The 18,418-nt window shown below is 42.0% G+C and overlaps 2 protein-coding genes and 2 pseudogenes across 2 annotated transcripts; all 4 read right to left on the reverse strand.

Annotated features, from left to right (window-relative positions):
• Positions 1 to 1,372: 1,372 nt before the first annotated feature.
• Positions 1,373 to 2,236, reverse strand: LOC104158277 (annotated as a pseudogene).
• A 2,419-nt stretch (positions 2,237 to 4,655) lies between these two features.
• LOC104158278 (UDP-glucuronosyltransferase 1-1-like) lies at positions 4,656 to 5,500 on the reverse strand. Its single transcript, XM_009695885.1, is given in 3 exon segments — positions 4,656 to 4,789; positions 4,792 to 5,236; positions 5,375 to 5,500. Coding segments are annotated over 3 exon segments (693 nt in total). The 5' UTR covers positions 5,489 to 5,500.
• Positions 5,501 to 8,156: 2,656 nt separating this feature from the next.
• Positions 8,157 to 9,032, reverse strand: LOC104158279 (annotated as a pseudogene).
• A 5,424-nt stretch (positions 9,033 to 14,456) lies between these two features.
• Positions 14,457 to 16,195, reverse strand: LOC104158281 (UDP-glucuronosyltransferase 1-8-like). The gene is made up of 2 exons (XM_009695886.1): positions 15,350 to 16,195; positions 14,457 to 14,492 (listed from the first exon to the last, which is right to left on the reverse strand). The coding sequence occupies exons 1-2, from the start codon at positions 16,193 to 16,195 to the stop codon at positions 14,457 to 14,459; spliced, it is 882 nt and encodes a 293-aa protein (XP_009694188.1).
• Between the last annotated feature and the right edge of the window lie 2,223 nt (positions 16,196 to 18,418).

The following is an 18,418-nucleotide window of genomic DNA, read 5'->3' on the forward strand; positions in this document are numbered from 1 at the left end:
ATGATTCTATGATTCTATGATTTGCTATGTGGTAAATGTATAATCATGGGTAAAGCAAAAATGGAGTAAGAGGTGTTAAAGTTCAGCCAATTTGGCAGACAGTCATCAGAGCAGCTAGACTGGGAAACACCCACCTCTTTGTATTGGAGGAACACTGGGATTTAATGAAATGAGGGATCCTTCAACAAGTGGTCTGCTCAAAAGAGCTAATTATCAGGTTATTCATTTTCCAAACAAGAATTTTGAGTAAGATGTGTAAGAAAATTCCTCCCCTCCTGCCAGTCGAAATAATTTTCTATATGAAGAAGATTAGAAAAATATTAGTGCTTCACATGGGAAATGGTCTGATTTCTTTGTCAGTTTTCTGTCTTGACACTAATGAAAATGGAAAATTGGCTGTCAAAGTTCATTTCCCTGAAAGGCCTCTTTTTGGAAGAATGAAGTAGGGGCTGGAAGGAGGAAGGACAAGGGCATGTTTTTTTGCCAGTGACATTTAAATCTGGATTAGCAACTCAGAAATACTGTTCTAGATCAGCCTGGGCAGAGTATGCCCCAGGGCCATGAAAGCGGACAACATTAATGCATAGGCAGGATTTGCAGATGATCAGCCCTAATTATGAAAATTATTACACAGAAGGAATTTTGACAATACAATAATTTGTTATGGAGGTTGATAGTATACACCAGAATTTTTTTAAGCACATTTAGCAAACTACTGTAGCTTTAGGTGCTCTTTTTGTAAGGAAACTTTTCAGAAGGTAGTGTAATCTGGTGCAGATGCTCAGTGCTGGCTAGCAGCTCTGAAAATCTCCAACAGTTTTGCAGAAAATTTTGTAAGGAATCCATGCGGTGAAAGGATAAGCCTAGACTGACAGAGCAACCAGAACATTACCTGCTGACCAATGCATTATGACACTTTATTTCTAAATTATGAAAAGCTGGTTATATTAATTGGAAAGGTACAGTGTTTTGAAAAATCAATTGTGACAGTAAAAGGAATAGTTTGTGTTAATAATACTGATCTGGCAAACACCATCAGCAGACCTGCCAGGTAAGAGAGGGATCACCCTCACTGGTGGGTGGGCGCCTCGTTAGTGAGAGTGCAGTGATGAAGTACTTCCACCTAGCCCAAAGAAAACAACTGTGTAAACAAAAAGGTTTAGATCCTGCTAATGCTGTAGAAAAGTACTTGCAAGAGTGGGAAAGAATTAAAATCAAACCCGCTTTTCTTCTATTTTCTTTGTCTTTACAGTACACCGTACTGCATGTATAAATCCCACAAACTCATTTATATGATTATATGCACACAGAGCATTTGCAAACAGCATTCTCCCTTTAAAGATTAATATATTTTATCAAGGAAATCACTGACCTGGGATAATGGCTTTTTCTTTCCGCAGTTTATACCTCCAATAAAAACTATGTTGGGCATCACTGGCATGGGATACTCAAAAACAAAATCCATTCTTTTAAGCCAAATGGATCCATGGCTTAAGAGCTCCATCATTGTTACTGGTCTGTGAAGAACATCTGAGGCCAGAAGTTCAAATGGCAAATAGGCAAAATTGCAAAGAAATGATTCTGATGACTTGAGAAGGAAGTTTTCCACACGCTGGATAAACGTCATGTGGTCTGAGTTGTCTGTAAAAGTTCTTGGGACGTAGGAAGGGGGATCTGGACACTGAGTAGCCTGCAAATCAAAACTGCAGGGGAGTCCCCGTAAAAAGAAAATAGATGGGATAGAGAGATGCAGAGCCAGTATTTGTCCACATGGTACAACAGGATCCGTGAGAACAGCATCAAATTTACTCCCTTCGAGATATTGTATCAGATCCTTATTGTGCAGTAAACTGCTACAGGAGGAGACGTAGAGATCGGAGATGACTCGAACTTTTTCATAAAGCGCAGTGATTCTTTGAAGAAAAGGTCTTCTCTCAAAAAGATCATTTGCAAATGAATGCATGCTTGCTCCCAGTTCTTCCCTAGTTAAAGGCACTGGATACGTTTTGAGAGTGTAATATTCAGATGCCTTCACGTTCAAGTTTACTTCTGGTGCGACAGCGACAATTTCGTGCTCTTTCTGGCTGAGGGCCACCAGCAGCGAGCGCATGCTGAGCCAGTGACTCCCATCCATTGGCACCACCAACAGCTTTCCACCATCCGCCAAGCAAAACAGAGACAGGAAAACCAAAACCCCCGCAGAAACTAAGAAACTGTATTTACTTACGTGAGCCATGCTCCTAGAAATCCAAAGTCTGTTCATTTGCCCTGACCTAACAGATTTTAAGTAGACCCACAGCCCCCTGCCAGATTCTCACATTCCCGCTTAACGATCTGGCTTTTCCAGCAAAACCAGTCACCAGTAACCATTCAAGGCACTGATGAATCATTTAAGGAACGTGATAAATCAATTTGGGTTGGGCAGAACTGGGCTGGGTATCTGAGGCTCCCTTGGGATGAGTCTTTTCTGATTGATTCCCTGTGATTGATATTAGACTGAAAATAAAATCAGACTTTGCAAAAACAAAATCCCAAGTCTTTGAATAGCGCTGGCACGTGAAGTAACTGGGCTTGCTGAAAGCAGGTATTAAAATGCTTTCTTGCTTTCCTTCTTTTCTTTCTTTCTTCTTGATAAGCATTTTACAGTTGTTCTGAAATGCTTGTCGAGTTTATGTTTAAAATTGCAAAGTTATGCCACTATACAGCACCGTATCTGTGCAAATCCTAAGGAAGAGGCTCTGTGATTTACATACAGCTCAGTACTGGGGCCAGGTACAACATCAGGTACAAATTTATTACAGTAAGCAACACTGCCGCAGAGGCTTGCATCAGCAAAGGAAAAACACCAAATCCATGCTGTCATGCACGACACTTCTCCATTCTCATCCTGACCTATCTCTCTTGATCATTTTCTTCTTCCAGGAGCAATAGCAAGGAGAAGCCACTCAGCTCCCCTTGTACCTAATTAAATACAGGAAAGCTTGGACAGAAGGAGCTAGTAACAGCCCTCTTGTTTCAGGGCAGGAATTGATTTTAAATGGTAAGAAGTGATGTTATTAGTTCAGACGAAAAACTAAAAGTAAGATACCATGTCTGAGCAGTTAACGAGTACTTGTGATAACCTTGTTAACCTGCAGGATTTTATTTTGCCTTTAGATTTAACTGTGTGATTCAGAGACATAGTCAGAAGATGATGAGAAATCAGGACTCAAGAATAAGCACTTCTGCAATAAATATTGCTGCTGGACTATGATCTTCAGCCCCTGAGCAAGATGAGAGAGTGAGCTTTGTCTTCAGAAGAGGGTCTGATTTTAAGCTGGAGTTGCTATGTGGCTTTGCCTGCAGGCAGGACGTCTTGCTGCTTTCCCAGAGGATCTGCCTGGGTTTGTCCCCTGAGGAGCCATTAAGCAGCTCTGATGGATAGAACAGATAGGAAAAAAGCACTACCCTGATAAAAGTGGCCATGTGGGGGGTTGATGGCAATTTGAAAGAGACTTTTGTGAAAAAGCAAGAGATGAACACCAGCATCTCAACAGAAATAAACAGTACTTTCAACAGGCAGCATCATGTGAAGTACTGGGAGGAGTAAAGCAAAGCCTGAGGGCAGTTAAGGTTGGCTCTGGGAAAGATGTGCCAGGCTTGTAAAATGCCAATCTATGTTCTTGTGAAGCTTGACTCATTCATATTGACAAAGGCCTATGAATTTGGGGGAAGAGTAAGAGTGGTGATAGGTAGGAGGAATCCATTCCCTAAGACCCAGGGAAGGCTGGCAAGGGAAAATAGATCAAGGGAAGACTAGAAGGTAGCCTGTTTATTTTTAAGTAACATGCACAAAGGATCAAACTTTATCCCTTCTAGGAAACAATGTGATTTATTGCTGAAACAGCTGGATGACACTAACTACAGATTCATGATCTGCTGAGGAGAGCGGTCTCCTATATCTCCCCCTTTTCCACTTAATTTCTGCCTTCACATGAGGCTATTCTACTCGCAGCACAAGCAGGCAAGAATAGACATCACATGCAGCAACAAGCTAATGTACATCATGAGCACCAACAAGCTAACGTACATCACATGCATGCCTTTATCAAGTACTTTTTAGACCACAGATACTCAAGCAACCACCCATCAACATTTCCTTATCCAAACTGGACATCTCCTAAAAGTGCAGTTGAGAATTCAGCTGTCTAGTTTTTGTGACGGAAGCTGTTGTTAGACCAAAACCTTCACCACAAAATATTAGCCTTCGACTCAAAACACAAGACTGCCATTACAGAAAAGAGCACATGATGCTGTTGTACATAACCCAGCAAGTTATTTTTCTGACTGGATAAGCAGCTAATGCTCTTGAAGAAATATTCTACTGCCTCTTATGTGAGGCAAAGAATTTTAGGAAGAGCTGTTATAATTCACTTGCCTTTTTTGCATTAAATCCTGGGCGAGATGGTGTTTGTGTACCTGATTTCAGCTGGAATTAAACAGAGCATAGCATGCGATCTTCTCACTGAACAAAATTCCCGTGTTGGGCAGACCCAAGGAAAGGAGGTGGAATCACATCTTGTTCTTCTGGTCTGTTTTTCATGTGCGCTGGCTATACAGAAAGCATTGATCTAAATTATGCCTATAGGTAAGAAACATCCATCTCAAACACACCATTAAACCTCACTCAGATCACGCAGGTGTGTGACTGCCAGAACTTTTCCCTTGTTACATCTTCCCCAGCCAGTCACTGACCTGAGATAATGGTTTCTTCTGTTTATGCCTCCAATGAAAATCATATTGGGTATTCAGGCATGGGATAGTCAAAGACAAAGTCAAGTTTCTTCAGCCAAATGGATCCATGTCTTAAAAGCTGTGAAATTGTTATTGGCATTTGGAGAAAGTCTGAGGTCAGGCTTTCAAATGGTGAAAAGACCACAGCGCAGGTGAAAGACTCTGAAATGCTACTGAGGAAGTTCTTCACCCTCTAAGAGAATGTCATACGATCTGTACTGAGTGGGAACGTTCGTGGGACATAGGACGGTGGGTCCGGACTCTGAGCATCATGAATGTCTATAGCACATGGGATGCCCCACAAGAAGAAAACAGTAGGGATAGAAAAGTGCAAAGCTATTATTTGTCCATGGGTTGTCAGAGGCTCTGTAAAGATGGAATCAAATTTACTTTCTTCAATGTATTTCATCATCTCTTTGTTGTACAGTAAGGAATGGCAGGAAGCTTCAAACATGGGAGAGCTCTTTTGGAAATTATCCCAAGTATTCAAAAATCAGATCAGGAAAGGCTCTTTGCTAAAACAGTTTGCACTAAGTGAGCTCAGAAGTTCCTCCATCTCTTCCTTTTTGAAAGGTACAGGATACATTTTCAGTGCATATACCCCTGAGGAATCTATCAGCGTTTTGGTGTCTGGTGTGGTAACAACTATCTCATGCCCTCTTTTGCTCAGCTCAGCTAGCACTTTCTTCATACTGAGCCAGTGATTGCCCTCCATTGGGATCACCAGCAGTTCTGCAGCAGCAGCAGGACCCAGGCAGCACAAGACAGGGAGCAGCACTGCCACGAGCATATTATGAGTTGGACCCACAGGAACCCACCCACGAGAGAGGCCAGAGCTGGTTTGCAAGCTTTTGTAGCTACGCTCCACCTATGCAAACACACCACTTGGCAATGCTTTCTAATGATACCTCTGCCCTTTTGACTTGCCTCACATTTCAGGTGTTCTTGACTTTGCACACAATGGAGTCGTGGTAGGTGATTAATGATTATAAAAGGTTGAGATGAGGTGTGTACTTCAAGGGCAGGTTTGCATGAGCATGAGAAAGGTGTGTCTCCTATCACAAACTTCGCTCACCCAAGCTGAGATTACAGCTCAATGCCTCAGCCTTCTCTTCTTCCCATAGCAGGACTACAGCTTCATGACTCCTCTTACCATCAGCAACCCGGCAACTTTTGCTGACATTTACTGACAGCATGCTCTAAGGTGCATGGGAATCCATCAAAGAAATGTATACATGGAGTGGATGGACAGAAACACTGCTGATCCCAGGTGGTAGTACTGGGTCTATAAAAAGAACACTAAAATGACTCTTCTCCATCTCCTGTTGGAGATCTCTGTGCCACTGAAGGCTGGCAGAGTTGTCACAGACTGTAGTAATTTGGTATTTTTTTTATAAATATTTTCTTTTCTAATGAAGCGGAGGCAAGTTGTACAGTGAAACATAACTTATAGTAAAGATCAATATGAGAAATCAATGTTAAAGTACCTGGGTTTTGCTTTTTGCCTTTTTTTTAAATAACCAGTTGTTACAACTGAGAAAAATGAATTCATTCTTTCATTGCTGCAAACATGCATTTTTTTGAAGACATGTAGCCAACAGAAAATCTTTCCCCCTCTCTACCTATAACTTCCATCTAACCTCTTATCCTATCGGGTGTAAAACTAAGTTGCAAAACAGCAATTGATTGTTGTACCTTAGATAACATAAACCAACACCATGTTTCTAATTCGTGAACTCACGAGTTCATGGCCAATGTCAGTTCAGTTCGCAACTGAAAGAGTTCATCAATTCTCTGAGTCCAGATCCAGTTGTAAATTGCAGGGTTTTTAAATGTTGGTCATAACTTCCCACCATAAAAGTTTCTAAGTAGGTGGCGGGGCAGGTGCCTTTGGGATACAGTTTGCTCCTCCACATCATTCATGGCTCTACGTCAGTGGTGGATCTTTCTTTCACATGCAGTTTCTGCATGCTTATTTTCAAACCTGGTGGGAAAGCTTTGACCTTATTGAGAACCTGCCCTCCAAAACCAGCAGCCAGCTCCATCACCCGTACTGTCCCCGTATCAGTAGTTTACAACATAGGATTAACTTAATGGGAATTTTCAAACAGCTCAGGAGAAGGTGATGCACAGAAACAGACCTATTGCTCATAACCTCTAAAAAAGCTGTCAAATGAACATAGAAGAAGGTGCTAGTTCAGGCTAGACTAACAGATGAAGAAAGGCAAGTCATGCATGTCTCACGTGGGGCATTTACAGACGTCTGCTTGAGTCTTTAATATCCCATCAGCAATCTTGCCCACTCCTGACTCCACGTCCTTTTGAAAGACCCCTTGTGAGCAACTGCTACTCCTTTTCCTTCATTTGAACGTACATAACCAGTTAGAAGGAACCAAGTGGCATTAGAGGCACTCTGGTAAGAGGACTGGCTCTGCCACTTCCAACACAAGCACTAAACATACTTATCTGGGCAAAAGGGGAGGATATTAGGGCTTTCCTCTACACTGCTCTGTTTCAGGGGTACTCACAATTTGCAATATTTGAATATCCTTTTCCTGTTTTCAATCTGCTACGGAATATGCTATACTTGATTCAGAGACCTGGTTGGTACCCAGAAACCTGAATGGGAATTTACAGAAGACATCCATGCCCAGAAAAGCTTAAAACCTAATTAAATCACCTATAAAAGAAGGGGAGGATACAATTTAAGAAGGCTTCCTCTTTGGGGTTAGATATTGGTGCCTTGACGTAACAGCAGAGATGTAAATGAATCGATCTAGCAGATGGAGGTGACAGAAAAAGAACTGATGAATAGCTAAAATCCTAAGTCCTATAACGTTCAACGTGGATGAAAGAAGAATGGGTACATAGAAGTATGGACGGACAGTCCATGAGACAGCTGTGAAGGGAAGACATCATGGGGCAGACAGAGAGCAGACTGTGCTTATGGGTGTTCCTCAGGCTACTCTTTCAGAGCAATAGAGCCAAGTCCTCTGAGCCTGGCTTTGGTTGCAGGGACAGCTCTTACGGAGATGGACATGGCATGAGAAACTGAGATGAAACGGAAGCTAACAAGTCTGGCTCCTGTTGAGGAGGAAAGTTTGCAACTTACCAAAATTCAGGTGAGCTTCAGTTCAATAGAAGTGCTTATCATTTGCATAAAAGTTACGTGTCACTTAAATTCTCATATCTGATAAGGCTTTAGGTTTGCCAGGATATGATATAATCTGAATGCTGGATAATAGGAAATCACATTTCTGCATCATGCAGGATTTCTCATTAGCTTTCTACCTTTAAATACCAAAGTGTTGTCAGTTAGGTTTTGATGTAAGAATGCTTAAACATTTACATTCTCACCTTTTCAATAAAAACAAAATGGAATGTTATACCTGAGACAGTTTTTTCTTCTGATCACAGTTTATCCCTCCAATAAAAACCATGTTTGGCATCACTGGTCTCGGGAACTCAAACACAAAATCGTATCTCAGTAGCCAAATAGATCCACGGCTTAGAAGGTCTGTAGCTGTCACTTTTTTTTGAAAAATTTCATATGCAAGTTCTTCAAATTCAGTGAATAGAGGCTTACAGTAAAAGAACTCCAGTATATGGACCAGCATGTTCTTCACGCGTTGAGCAAATGTCATGCTATCTGAATTATTTAGGAAGAGTCTGGGGACATAAGAAAGAGGGTTTGGACACTGGGTGGCTTCAGAATCCATACCACAAGGAAATCCCCGCAAAAAGTAGACAGAAGGAACTGAAAGATAGTCAGCGATTATCGGTCCGCACATCAGAATTGGATCCGTGAATACCACATCAAATTTGCTCTCTTTCAAATATTTCATTATTTCTTCATTGTGCAAAAGGCTCTTACAGTTGGTGTAAAAGAACTTGGAAATGTCTAAAACGCTTTGATACATTGTAATAATAATATTCAAAACAGATTGTTCAATAAAATGAGCATTAACGAATGATTTGATCACAACAGCTAATTGTTCCTCTGCGTAAGGTATTGGATATAATTTCACTGTATAATTCTGAGGCTCCTTTGGCTTCATATACAAACTTGTTGACGGTACAACCACAACAACTTCATGTCCCTTTTGCTGGAGTTTCTCCACTACTGGACGCATGCTGAGCCAGTGACTTCCATCCTGAGGTATCACCAGGACTTTTCCACCTTCAGCAAAGATTAAAGACGATGTCAGAAGAAGAAATATCCCAGTATGTTGGTAAAAATACTGAAATGGAAGAGCCATTTCAGTGGAAGTAAACTGGTGAGTTCTGCTCCAGAGGCATCCGACACAGTCCTTTACATGAGGTCTGTTCAAGCTTTAACTTTTCTGCAGGGAACTTATTGACTGCAGAAATAAATATTTAACTTCCCAATATTTTTGTGGTTATTCTTCAATATTGCAATTGTTTATATAACAGGGAAGGGGAGCACATGGTTCTTGAAAAAAGATGTTCCCCTTTGTACTTTTAGTTAATTTTTAAGCTCAGAAGTATGTCAGCATGTTCATGAAACTAAGGCCAGGGATGTCATCTTGTAATAATGTTTGTGGTTAATACCATTAACTGAGTAAGTACTCAGTGAGAAAATAAGCCTGGGTTTGCTTTCAAAAGGCAACCTTTAAAATACACCCAGCAGAGTGAATGGAAATTGCAGCACCGTTTCTTTTATGGCCTGGCCTCACTGAGAACACCTAACCAGCAGGTAGAAGGCTGACGTTAAATTCCCACCTCCTGGAAGCAGTCAAACCTGCATGTCTTATGAACATATCACAGCTACCAGGATGTACCATGCAATCCCAAACCTGAGGAGGAGAAGAACAATCCTGTTTGGCTTTTCTCCCCATGGTACTAGACAAAAAAAAAACCTAGGTGGTAATACTCCAGCTTGAGTTTCCAAAGAAATCTCTACTAGTTTGGCGTGACCCCTTGTTTGCTGGCATTCACTACTGTCCTCAGGAAACCTGCAGTGAATGGAGGCCCTGAGGGCTTTGCTGGAGGAACGTTTTGTCTTTATGCAAGTAAAAGCAACACCAGAACAAAGTCTATTGGGTGGTGCTAAGGAAGAGGTCCTTGTGAAGAAAAGAGCTGATGCAAAACTATCAGCAGCACAAACTTTTTCCTATTCCTTCCTTTTGTAAGTGAGGGTGGGATTCCAAGCATCTTCAACGTGGAGAAACAAACCCTTACAGCCTCAGGCACCCAAAGGGTGCTAGCAGTGCTCTGCTTAGCTCCACGCCGTCACGCTGACATGGAGGAACCACCTTTAGACACGGAGAACCGATTTCTAGAGAGGGCCAAATATGGGGGAATGAGGGAGGCAGTTTTGTAAGGCACAGACTGAAAGTGTGAGATGGAACTTATTTATGAATAATTATGATTAAATGCTGGAGATTTGGAAATAAAAAGTTTATTACAACTGCTGTGACAGGAACTGACCACATCCGTTTGGAACTTGCTACTTCGTGTGTTTTTTGCTCTGCACTTGAATATGATTTTCAACAGCAAAATTAGCTGGCTGAAAACAGCCAATACAAAGTTCATCTTCCAGTGGTATAAGAAAACAAGCTTCTTGTTCAACAGACTCCTTATTATTTGTACCGGATCATCAGAGTAAAAGTTGTGGGAAAAGTGAGGCAGCAATAGGAAGGACAGAATTTTTAAAAAGAGAAATTAGAGATAAACCGAGAACAGACGAACAGACAAAGGATGCAGTTCTTAGGTTAGCACAGAATCAGCTGAGGTCAGATCTAAGCTGGGTAATTATTATTCAGAAAGTTGACAGACTGGCTCATTTTTCAAATTACATGGTAGGTTTACATCTGTGTGTTGTTCATTATACAGTAGCAAAGGGCACCTGGATGCCTTTCAAGTTTGAAGGGTGTGGTGCTCGTTACTGACTCCTGTTGTAAGTGCCGAGGAGCACCAGAGTAGTTTGATGAGCAGAGGTCTCAAAGAATGAGAGTCATGTGCCAGCTTGGAGGAAAGACTTCCCCACTGGCTACTGAAGGACATAAATTTTATGTTAAACAAGGCTCAAACTTGGGTGACCCAAGACTGCAGATTTGTTTTCCTCTCAGAAGTATCTCTTGTGATAAGGCTTGTGTGGGTTACTCCAGGGTGTCTCTGAGCTGGCAAGGAACGTTGCAGCGATGGAGCAGCACTGCGCTGGAACACAAGCAGCTCTGAGGAGTTGAGGCTGCTTGGACCCTAAGCCGTAACCCCGCACGTTGAGGGGTTTGGGTGCAGATGTGCTTACCCCTCACCTTATGATTGCTTCAGCAGAAAAACTCTCTCAAACTGCTTATCTTTGAGTTGGGCTGGTTGTGATGTGTGGATTTCTTCTAACCTGAGCAGCAAACAGTGAGTGGCACTAAGGGAAGAGGATAGCAAACGGATACCTCATATCATACCCCATCTCATATAACATATACCTGTTATATGAGCAGCACTAAAACTTAGAACTAAAACCAAATGTTTGTTGAGGCGGCCTGGAAGTGTTGGTTTCATCTACTGGATTTGTTTTGCTGTTGTTGGATGAGATTGCTCACCCTTTTATGCTCTGAGTCTTGCAAGCAGGAAAAGGTTGCTCAAATGCAAGAGTGTGTGGATGATGTAGTTGGATTTCCCAGGTTTCTGGATGATGGACCAGGCTTATACACAGAGGAATCCTTCTGTAAGTGAATGCAGTCCTTTTTTTTTTGATGCTAAACAGTGTCCGGGAAATGCAGGTTGGTGGCTGCTGACATGAACCTGCCTGATTCCCCCCTTTTTACATAGCTATGGAGATACACTGGCATTTGCCTGCACAGGATAAGATAGTATGTCGCCTGGCTAGTGTGACTTCAGAAAAAAAACAACCATAAAAGTGATGATAGGTTGACTGCAAGTTGGAAAGTAATCTTATTCCAAGTCTTTGCAAGAGCAAGAAGCAGCAGGCAGCTAAGCAAATCATAGAACACAGATTGTTTCTAGGGCAGCCATTTCCAAAGCTGTAAATAGAAATCATATGAAAATGATAGTATATGATCCTGAGATTAATGACTGTATCCCAACAGAAAGGTGATGTTTAAGGCTGCCCAGGTAACGGTAACATTTCCTAACTTTTGTAGGGCAATGTGTTTGATATTTGTAAATATAATACTTTTATAACCTTTCTAGATTTTTGTGCACAGACCTCCGTCAAATATTGTACCTTTAGACTCGCGTTAGAGAAGGTGTTTTAATTTAACCGAAAGACAAACTTCCCACAGAAAGGGGAAACTAAGGCAGTAGTTCCATTTGATATGAGGGAATTTTTGTCGAAAGAACTGTGTTTTACAGCTTTCTTCAATATCTCTTCTTCAAAGTACGGGAGGCACAGGGGTGTGGACAAGAGCGAACTGAAGAGGAGGGTCAGATGAACAGTTTGGTTAGAGCAGCTGTTTCAGGTTGATACATACTGTGCATTGGAGATGCACAATGCGTGATGGTTAAAATTTCCTTTTCAAAAGTAGCGCTGCTTTTACTTGTCTGATGTTGTCTATTTTGTCATTGCAATATAAGACAGATGGACAGTATTGTCAGCTTTAGAGGTGCTCACCATCCTTTACAAAAGCAAAATAAACAGATGCTGACTTGATATCAGGCTGCTCTGAACTACTGCTAGGTTCATCAACACCTTGAATGTTGCAGGAAAAAAACATCCTAGTGTTTGGTTCAGGAACAGAGTGATGACTACTGCTTCAGTGCTGAAAATGAAGAGTTCCCCTATAGCTATACCAATCTTAGCTACCCATGTTAGCAAATTAACAGTACCTGCAGACATGACAGGATCCCTTCTGAGGTCACACAAAGTGACATTTGGGTTGTGGAGGCTTTTGAAAAGTGTGTCTCTTGGGTACCAGGTATGTGTGCGTGCTTTGGTACTGCTTGCTGTATTCTTTGGCTTCTCACCAAAGTCTCTGAATTCCACTTTAATTGCATATTTCAAAGGACCAGTTAGAAATGCCTCCTTATCAGAGCTTCCCAGATGCTGCTGGCTCTGAGGGTTTAAGAACAGGACCTATTTTCTTAATCCTTGTACTGGGGGGGAAAAACCACAGGATCTTTATTCAGTCACAGTTCTCCTTTACTTGAGTAACTACCTACTTAAATCTGGGGTGATTTTACTGTTTTAAGTTAACTAGTTGCTTAAATAAATAATTGGTGTTTTAACTTAAAAAAAAAAAAACAAACAGGAACAACTTTGAAAGGTCACTATAGCTTACATTTCTGAACTTTGCTTTGATCAAATCATAAGAACTTTGTTTTCACGAGCTGCCCAAAAAAAAGCAACTTTGCATTAACTTTGGCTAAAGATGAGATATTCATCAAAGTGCCTCAGGGCTCACAGTCCGAGTTCATTTGCAATGTCCCTCTAATGAGGGACTACTTACCATGCCAGCCTTCGGGTACTTCTGGAGTCATTAGAGTATGACGCTGGCACAGGACCTCTGCTCAGTCAAGATTTGTGTCTAATTTCCTGCAAGCCTTGTATTAAAGCTCCAGACCCATGAGGACTTGGCAACTGGATTTATGTGTCTGTTAATGAATATGTAATTGCTACTGAGACACATGTCTATGCAAAGCCCAGGACAAGAGGAAATCCAGCCTGAGGCAGCCAGTGCAGTTATCTTAGTCAATGAATAAGTGCGGTTTGTGTTTTTGTGTTCCCCCAGGCCCAGTCCTGTGGTCGCATGTTCTCCCACTCCCTCTGAGACTGCAGGCTGCGGATGATGCTTATGGCTCAGGAGGATCAGAGAATTTGGGATTTAATTCCCAGCTCTGCGTTGGATAAGACGCGTATGCCCAGTTGTGCAAAAGCGTCAGCTCCTCAGCACCCTGATGCCTTCAGCTCCAGAGCAGGTACTCCATGAGGCCGTGTCAGATATGGCAGAAAGGAGCTCTCTTCTGGAATGAGGCCACAATCCCTCATTTCTCTGACAATGGAAAACTATGGCAAGTGGTGTAACAAAAAGGTCTGTGGCTTAAGCTCCTCGTCTGAGAAAAGAAACCGTGTTTTGAATCTCTTGCTCTCTCTCCCTTTCCTAGTCATCCTACCTTTTTTTGTTTTCTTGTCTGTTGAGCAGTGGGCTACTAGATTTCAGAGAACTATCTTATCATATGATTATATTTCTGAACAGTAATGATCAACCCAGGGCTTACCACTGTGTATGGATAGGTAGATTTTTTTTTTTCTCCCATATGACTCACTTCACATTTGTTTACACTCTGCTGCATTATTGCCTTCTTGCTGGGCACTGTTCAAAGAGAAATAGGAGAAATTCCTTTGCTCTCTGTAGGAAAATATAGCTAGAAAAGGCAGACTGAAGATAGGACAAATGCACAAGTTTTTTTCCAGGTTTGGAACATGTGATTTCCACCAAATGACAAATGTCAGTGTGAAGATGGGAGATGCCAGGTATAAAATGAGGGCAGGATGGCTCTACCCTTGTAGCAAGCCTGCAAACTCTTTGTAGCTCTGCGATGTTCAAGATATAGAAGTAAAGATTTACATCATGTAACCAGCAAGAATTTGCCTCTTCAATCTCAAACTATGAAGTGCTGCTCTCTTGAGCCTAACGTGAGAGAATGCCTTATTTATAGTACTATTCTAATATCCTAATTTATAATACTATTCTTTATTTGCATTATTTTTTATTAAGTTTAGTGGACTCTGCATAAGCCTGTCAAAGAGTATAAAAGAAATCTGAAAGGAGAAAGGAAAAAAACGCTTCAACTCAAAGACATTGTACTGCAATTGTGCAGTGATATTGTGTGACCGCGATTCAGAAGTGAAGGAGTAATTTCACAGAGAAGAGGTTTGTGTCCTGGAAAGAAATGTCTAGCGCCGTTAATTGTTTTAAAGAGATATGGTAACTATCAAAATAGATTTAAATGTCCAGATTAGCTTTAAAAACCCTGCAGAACAATTCTAGTAAAAGCAAATATCAAGAAATAGGTATGAAAACTTATTTGAGTTTTGCATACAAGTGTCTTTCACCAAATGCACTATTTTAGATTAATTCATCCCATTTCAACATGGCATTTATGTTTCACCATGATCTACAAACAGAAGTAACTTAGCATAGCCAGTTTGGAAACCATACGTCATGAAAACACAACCAAAGCAAATTAACTGACTTTGCTGAGCAAGGGTTAAAAAAAAAAAAAAAAAAAAGATTCTCAGAGCACGGCCTTTGGGTTTTTGATCAGGTAAAACAAATATATGTCAGACTCCATGAAAATTAAATCAAACCTGCATCTGGTTAGTGAATAATATACATTCACTGAGGACAGTAATTTGTAGCTGGCAGATGAAGTCCATTTTTTGTTGGACTTGTCAGAAAATCCTCATTAATTCAAGTAAGTCATCTGCCTCCATCAAGGTAATTTGGTTGCAGCCTGTGGAAAATGACTGCCAAATCCTGGTTGTATTAAATCATTACCAGAAATAAAAAAAATTCAATAGCACGAAACTTCCAGAAACAATGTAATTGCATTTCATTGGAAAAATGTATAATTTGGAGGAAAAAGAACATACCTTAGACAGTGGCTTCCTCTCGGCACAGTTTATACCTCCAATAAAGACCATATTGGGCATCACTGGTCTGACGTACTCAAACACAAAGTCAAATCTCAGAAGCCAAATGGAAGCAGAGTTCATGAGGTCTACCAGGGATACATCTGTCTTAAGAATTTCAGAGGAAAGCTTTATTGCATCTTCATAGAAACCATTACAGTACACACGCTCCAGGAGGGAAACCAGTACATTTTCCACTCTCTGGAAAAAGGTCATGCGGTCCGAGTTGAAGGTAAATAGTCTCGGGGTGTAGGACAGAGGACTTGGGCACTGTGGTGCTTCATAGTGTAAGTTGCAAGGAAATCCTCTCATGAAGAACACAAATGGAAGAGAAAGATACTTAGCAAGTATTGGCCCGCACATAAAAACGGGGTCTGTTAGGATAGCATCAAAGCTGCTTTGATTCAAGTACTGCAGAGTCTCCTCGCTGCTGAGCAGGTCCTTGCACTGAGTAAAGAACGTATGAAAAACGTTCACTGAAACGTTGTATATTGCTAGAGTGTTCAGTGGGAAAGGCAGGTCCTTCAAGTGAGTGGCAACGTACCCCTGAAAGGCATTATCCAGCTCTTCTAATGTCTTAGTCACTGGGTATATTTTCACCGTGTATGCCTCCGTCGTTCCCATCTGCCAGCTTACTTCTGGCATAACCACCACCACTTCGTGTCCTCTCTCAGCGAGCTTTTCAACCAGTTGTTGCATGCTAAGCCAGTGGCTTCCAACCATGGGCGCTACCAGGAGTTTCCCTCCATCTGAGAGGCCAGGCAGGAGGAAGATAAAAATCCAGGCACAGCAAAGCCCGAAAGTCATGTTCCTGTGGTCAGAGTACAGGCTGTGAAAGTCGTCTCCTTTAGGCTGCAGCGTGAAGATGCTTTTGAAGGAAGGCAAAGGGTTTATCTGTTGAGCTGTGCTGCTGTGTCATAATCTTCTAGTTAATGATTCATTGCTTTGGGTTGTGGGTGGTGTTTTTTTTTTTTTCCCCTCATTACTTGTAAAGCCAAGTGCAGTGACCCTTTCCTGTGCTGAGTCATTGGAGTTCCTCAGTGTTCAACAGAGAGAGGAACATGCTCCTCAACATGCTAGTCAGATTTCTCTCTTGATCATTGACATGTCCTGTCTTACAGCTTGGGCAGGACCAAGGAAGGCAAGTCTGGTGCGAACAGCCCCAACACTGCAGTAACAAATGAAAACAGCCTCAACAAATTTTGTTGTGATTGAAGGCATGGATGTTCAGATAATTTCTCTGAGGACAGAACAGGAGACTCTCAGGATAAGGGGAAAGGGCAGATGAACCAACTCTTCTGAGCTAGCAGGAATCTTCGCAGTCTACAATGACACCAAGAAGAGACCCTGAGAGAGGCTGACCTGGCAGCTGAGGCAGATCTGTGAAGCTGAAGCCCAGGTTCTTGCTTCAGAGCAATAATGCAGTTATTTCACAGCCTACGAGATGGCCCTCAAGGCAGCTGAAAACCTCTCACCACTTGCCTATACATCAAGTAGAGGCCAGACATAAGACCTGTACTAAATGTGTTTAATGACCACTACTCCCCATATGGCTTGGACTGTTCAGAAGAGACTCAGGTGTGAGCCCAGGTATTGGACTTGTCTTAGCTAATAAGCAGCTTCAGCGCAAGCATGGGTTTGCAAGAGCCATCAGCTTCATAATATGGCTTTTGATGTTATTGATGCCGAAACAATTAGATGCCTAAATAGCACTGTGACATGGAAAAATAATGCAACCTAATATATTTAGAGTCATGTAGCCTATATCCCTTAGGCACACAACTTATTTTCTCTCCCTTCCATACCATGGTCAATGCAACGAAATTAATTATGTATTGTTTTCTTCATGTTTTCCTATCAGTCTTTTTATTTCTTTTTCCCACTTTACCAATGTCTGTAACTTTTTCCTTGTGTAGAGGAACTACTGGAAAAGTGGCAGAGAACACTTTTCTTTCAGGATAACTTTTCAGAAAACAAAATACTTGAGCTTCAGAATAGGGAGAGAAGCTTTGAGGTAGAAGTGAAAAAAATTACTCTCAGAATTTTTTATGTTTTATAAACTGTGAGGATAAAATTATGAATAATAACTAAAACATGTTATTTCCAGATTTTATAAAACACTTAAAAATTATCGTTGGGAAGATGACCAGTTCAGCAAATAGCATTTTCTCACAGAAAGGTTAATTTGTATTTTCTTTTTAATGGCCCCTCCACATTTGCTGAAGAGGGGTAAGCAGAGCACACACGGGGAAACATCCTGCCCTCCCCTGCCTTCCACAGCAGGATGAATTTGCCGTCCAAACCTCACAGCGCCCTTAACACGAAGAGAGTGGGTGCAAAGGCAAGCCCAGGATGGGTGAAGTTAATCAGTACCTTAGAGGCGTTTCTGAGTGTTTGAGAGTTTGCCAGAGACACCCTCATCTGGCTTGGTTATCTGGCAAGGCTTTCCTGAGGAGTTAAACTTTGCTGGGTTCAAGGGAGCGCATGATAATAGTTGCCTGCTTCTCAGATGTGGTCACCTGTGCAAGAAGACAGCAGGAGCTTTGAATTTGGGTAAGAAGCCACATAGCTGGGGGATGAATGGACTATGCAAAGGGAGAGGGGCTGTGCTGGAAGGCTGCAGCGGGAACGAGAGACGTTGTGTCACCATGAGCGCTGTCTGTGGCCCTGCTGGCACGAGGTGGGTGATCACAGCGGACCACAGCAAGACTCGGTGGTGGTAGCAAGTGAGATGCCAGCTGGGTCATTCTGGGCTTGGTGACAGCATGAGGAAGGCAGCTGTGAACACCTGCTTGTTTCAAAGAAGGAGCTGGTCTTCTCTGATTACTGGCCAGGCTCATCCGTGTTTGCAATTCCAATGCTGGTACGAGCCCTGGCCTATACTTCATGGGGTCTAGGAGGGAACTGGACCAGGAGCGGTGGGTGGAGAAGCAGCCCCAGCCTCTGTGAGGGCTCTTCCCTGCAGCAGAAGCCCCTGTGCTGCAGGGCTGGTACACTGAGCTTCAGCCCTGGCTGTGTTTTTTGGAAGGG

The sequence above is a fragment of the Cariama cristata genome, unplaced genomic scaffold (assembly GCF_000690535.1).
Source record: "Cariama cristata isolate BGI_N322 unplaced genomic scaffold, ASM69053v1 scaffold2672, whole genome shotgun sequence".
Taxonomy (NCBI): Eukaryota; Metazoa; Chordata; class Aves; order Cariamiformes; family Cariamidae; genus Cariama; species Cariama cristata.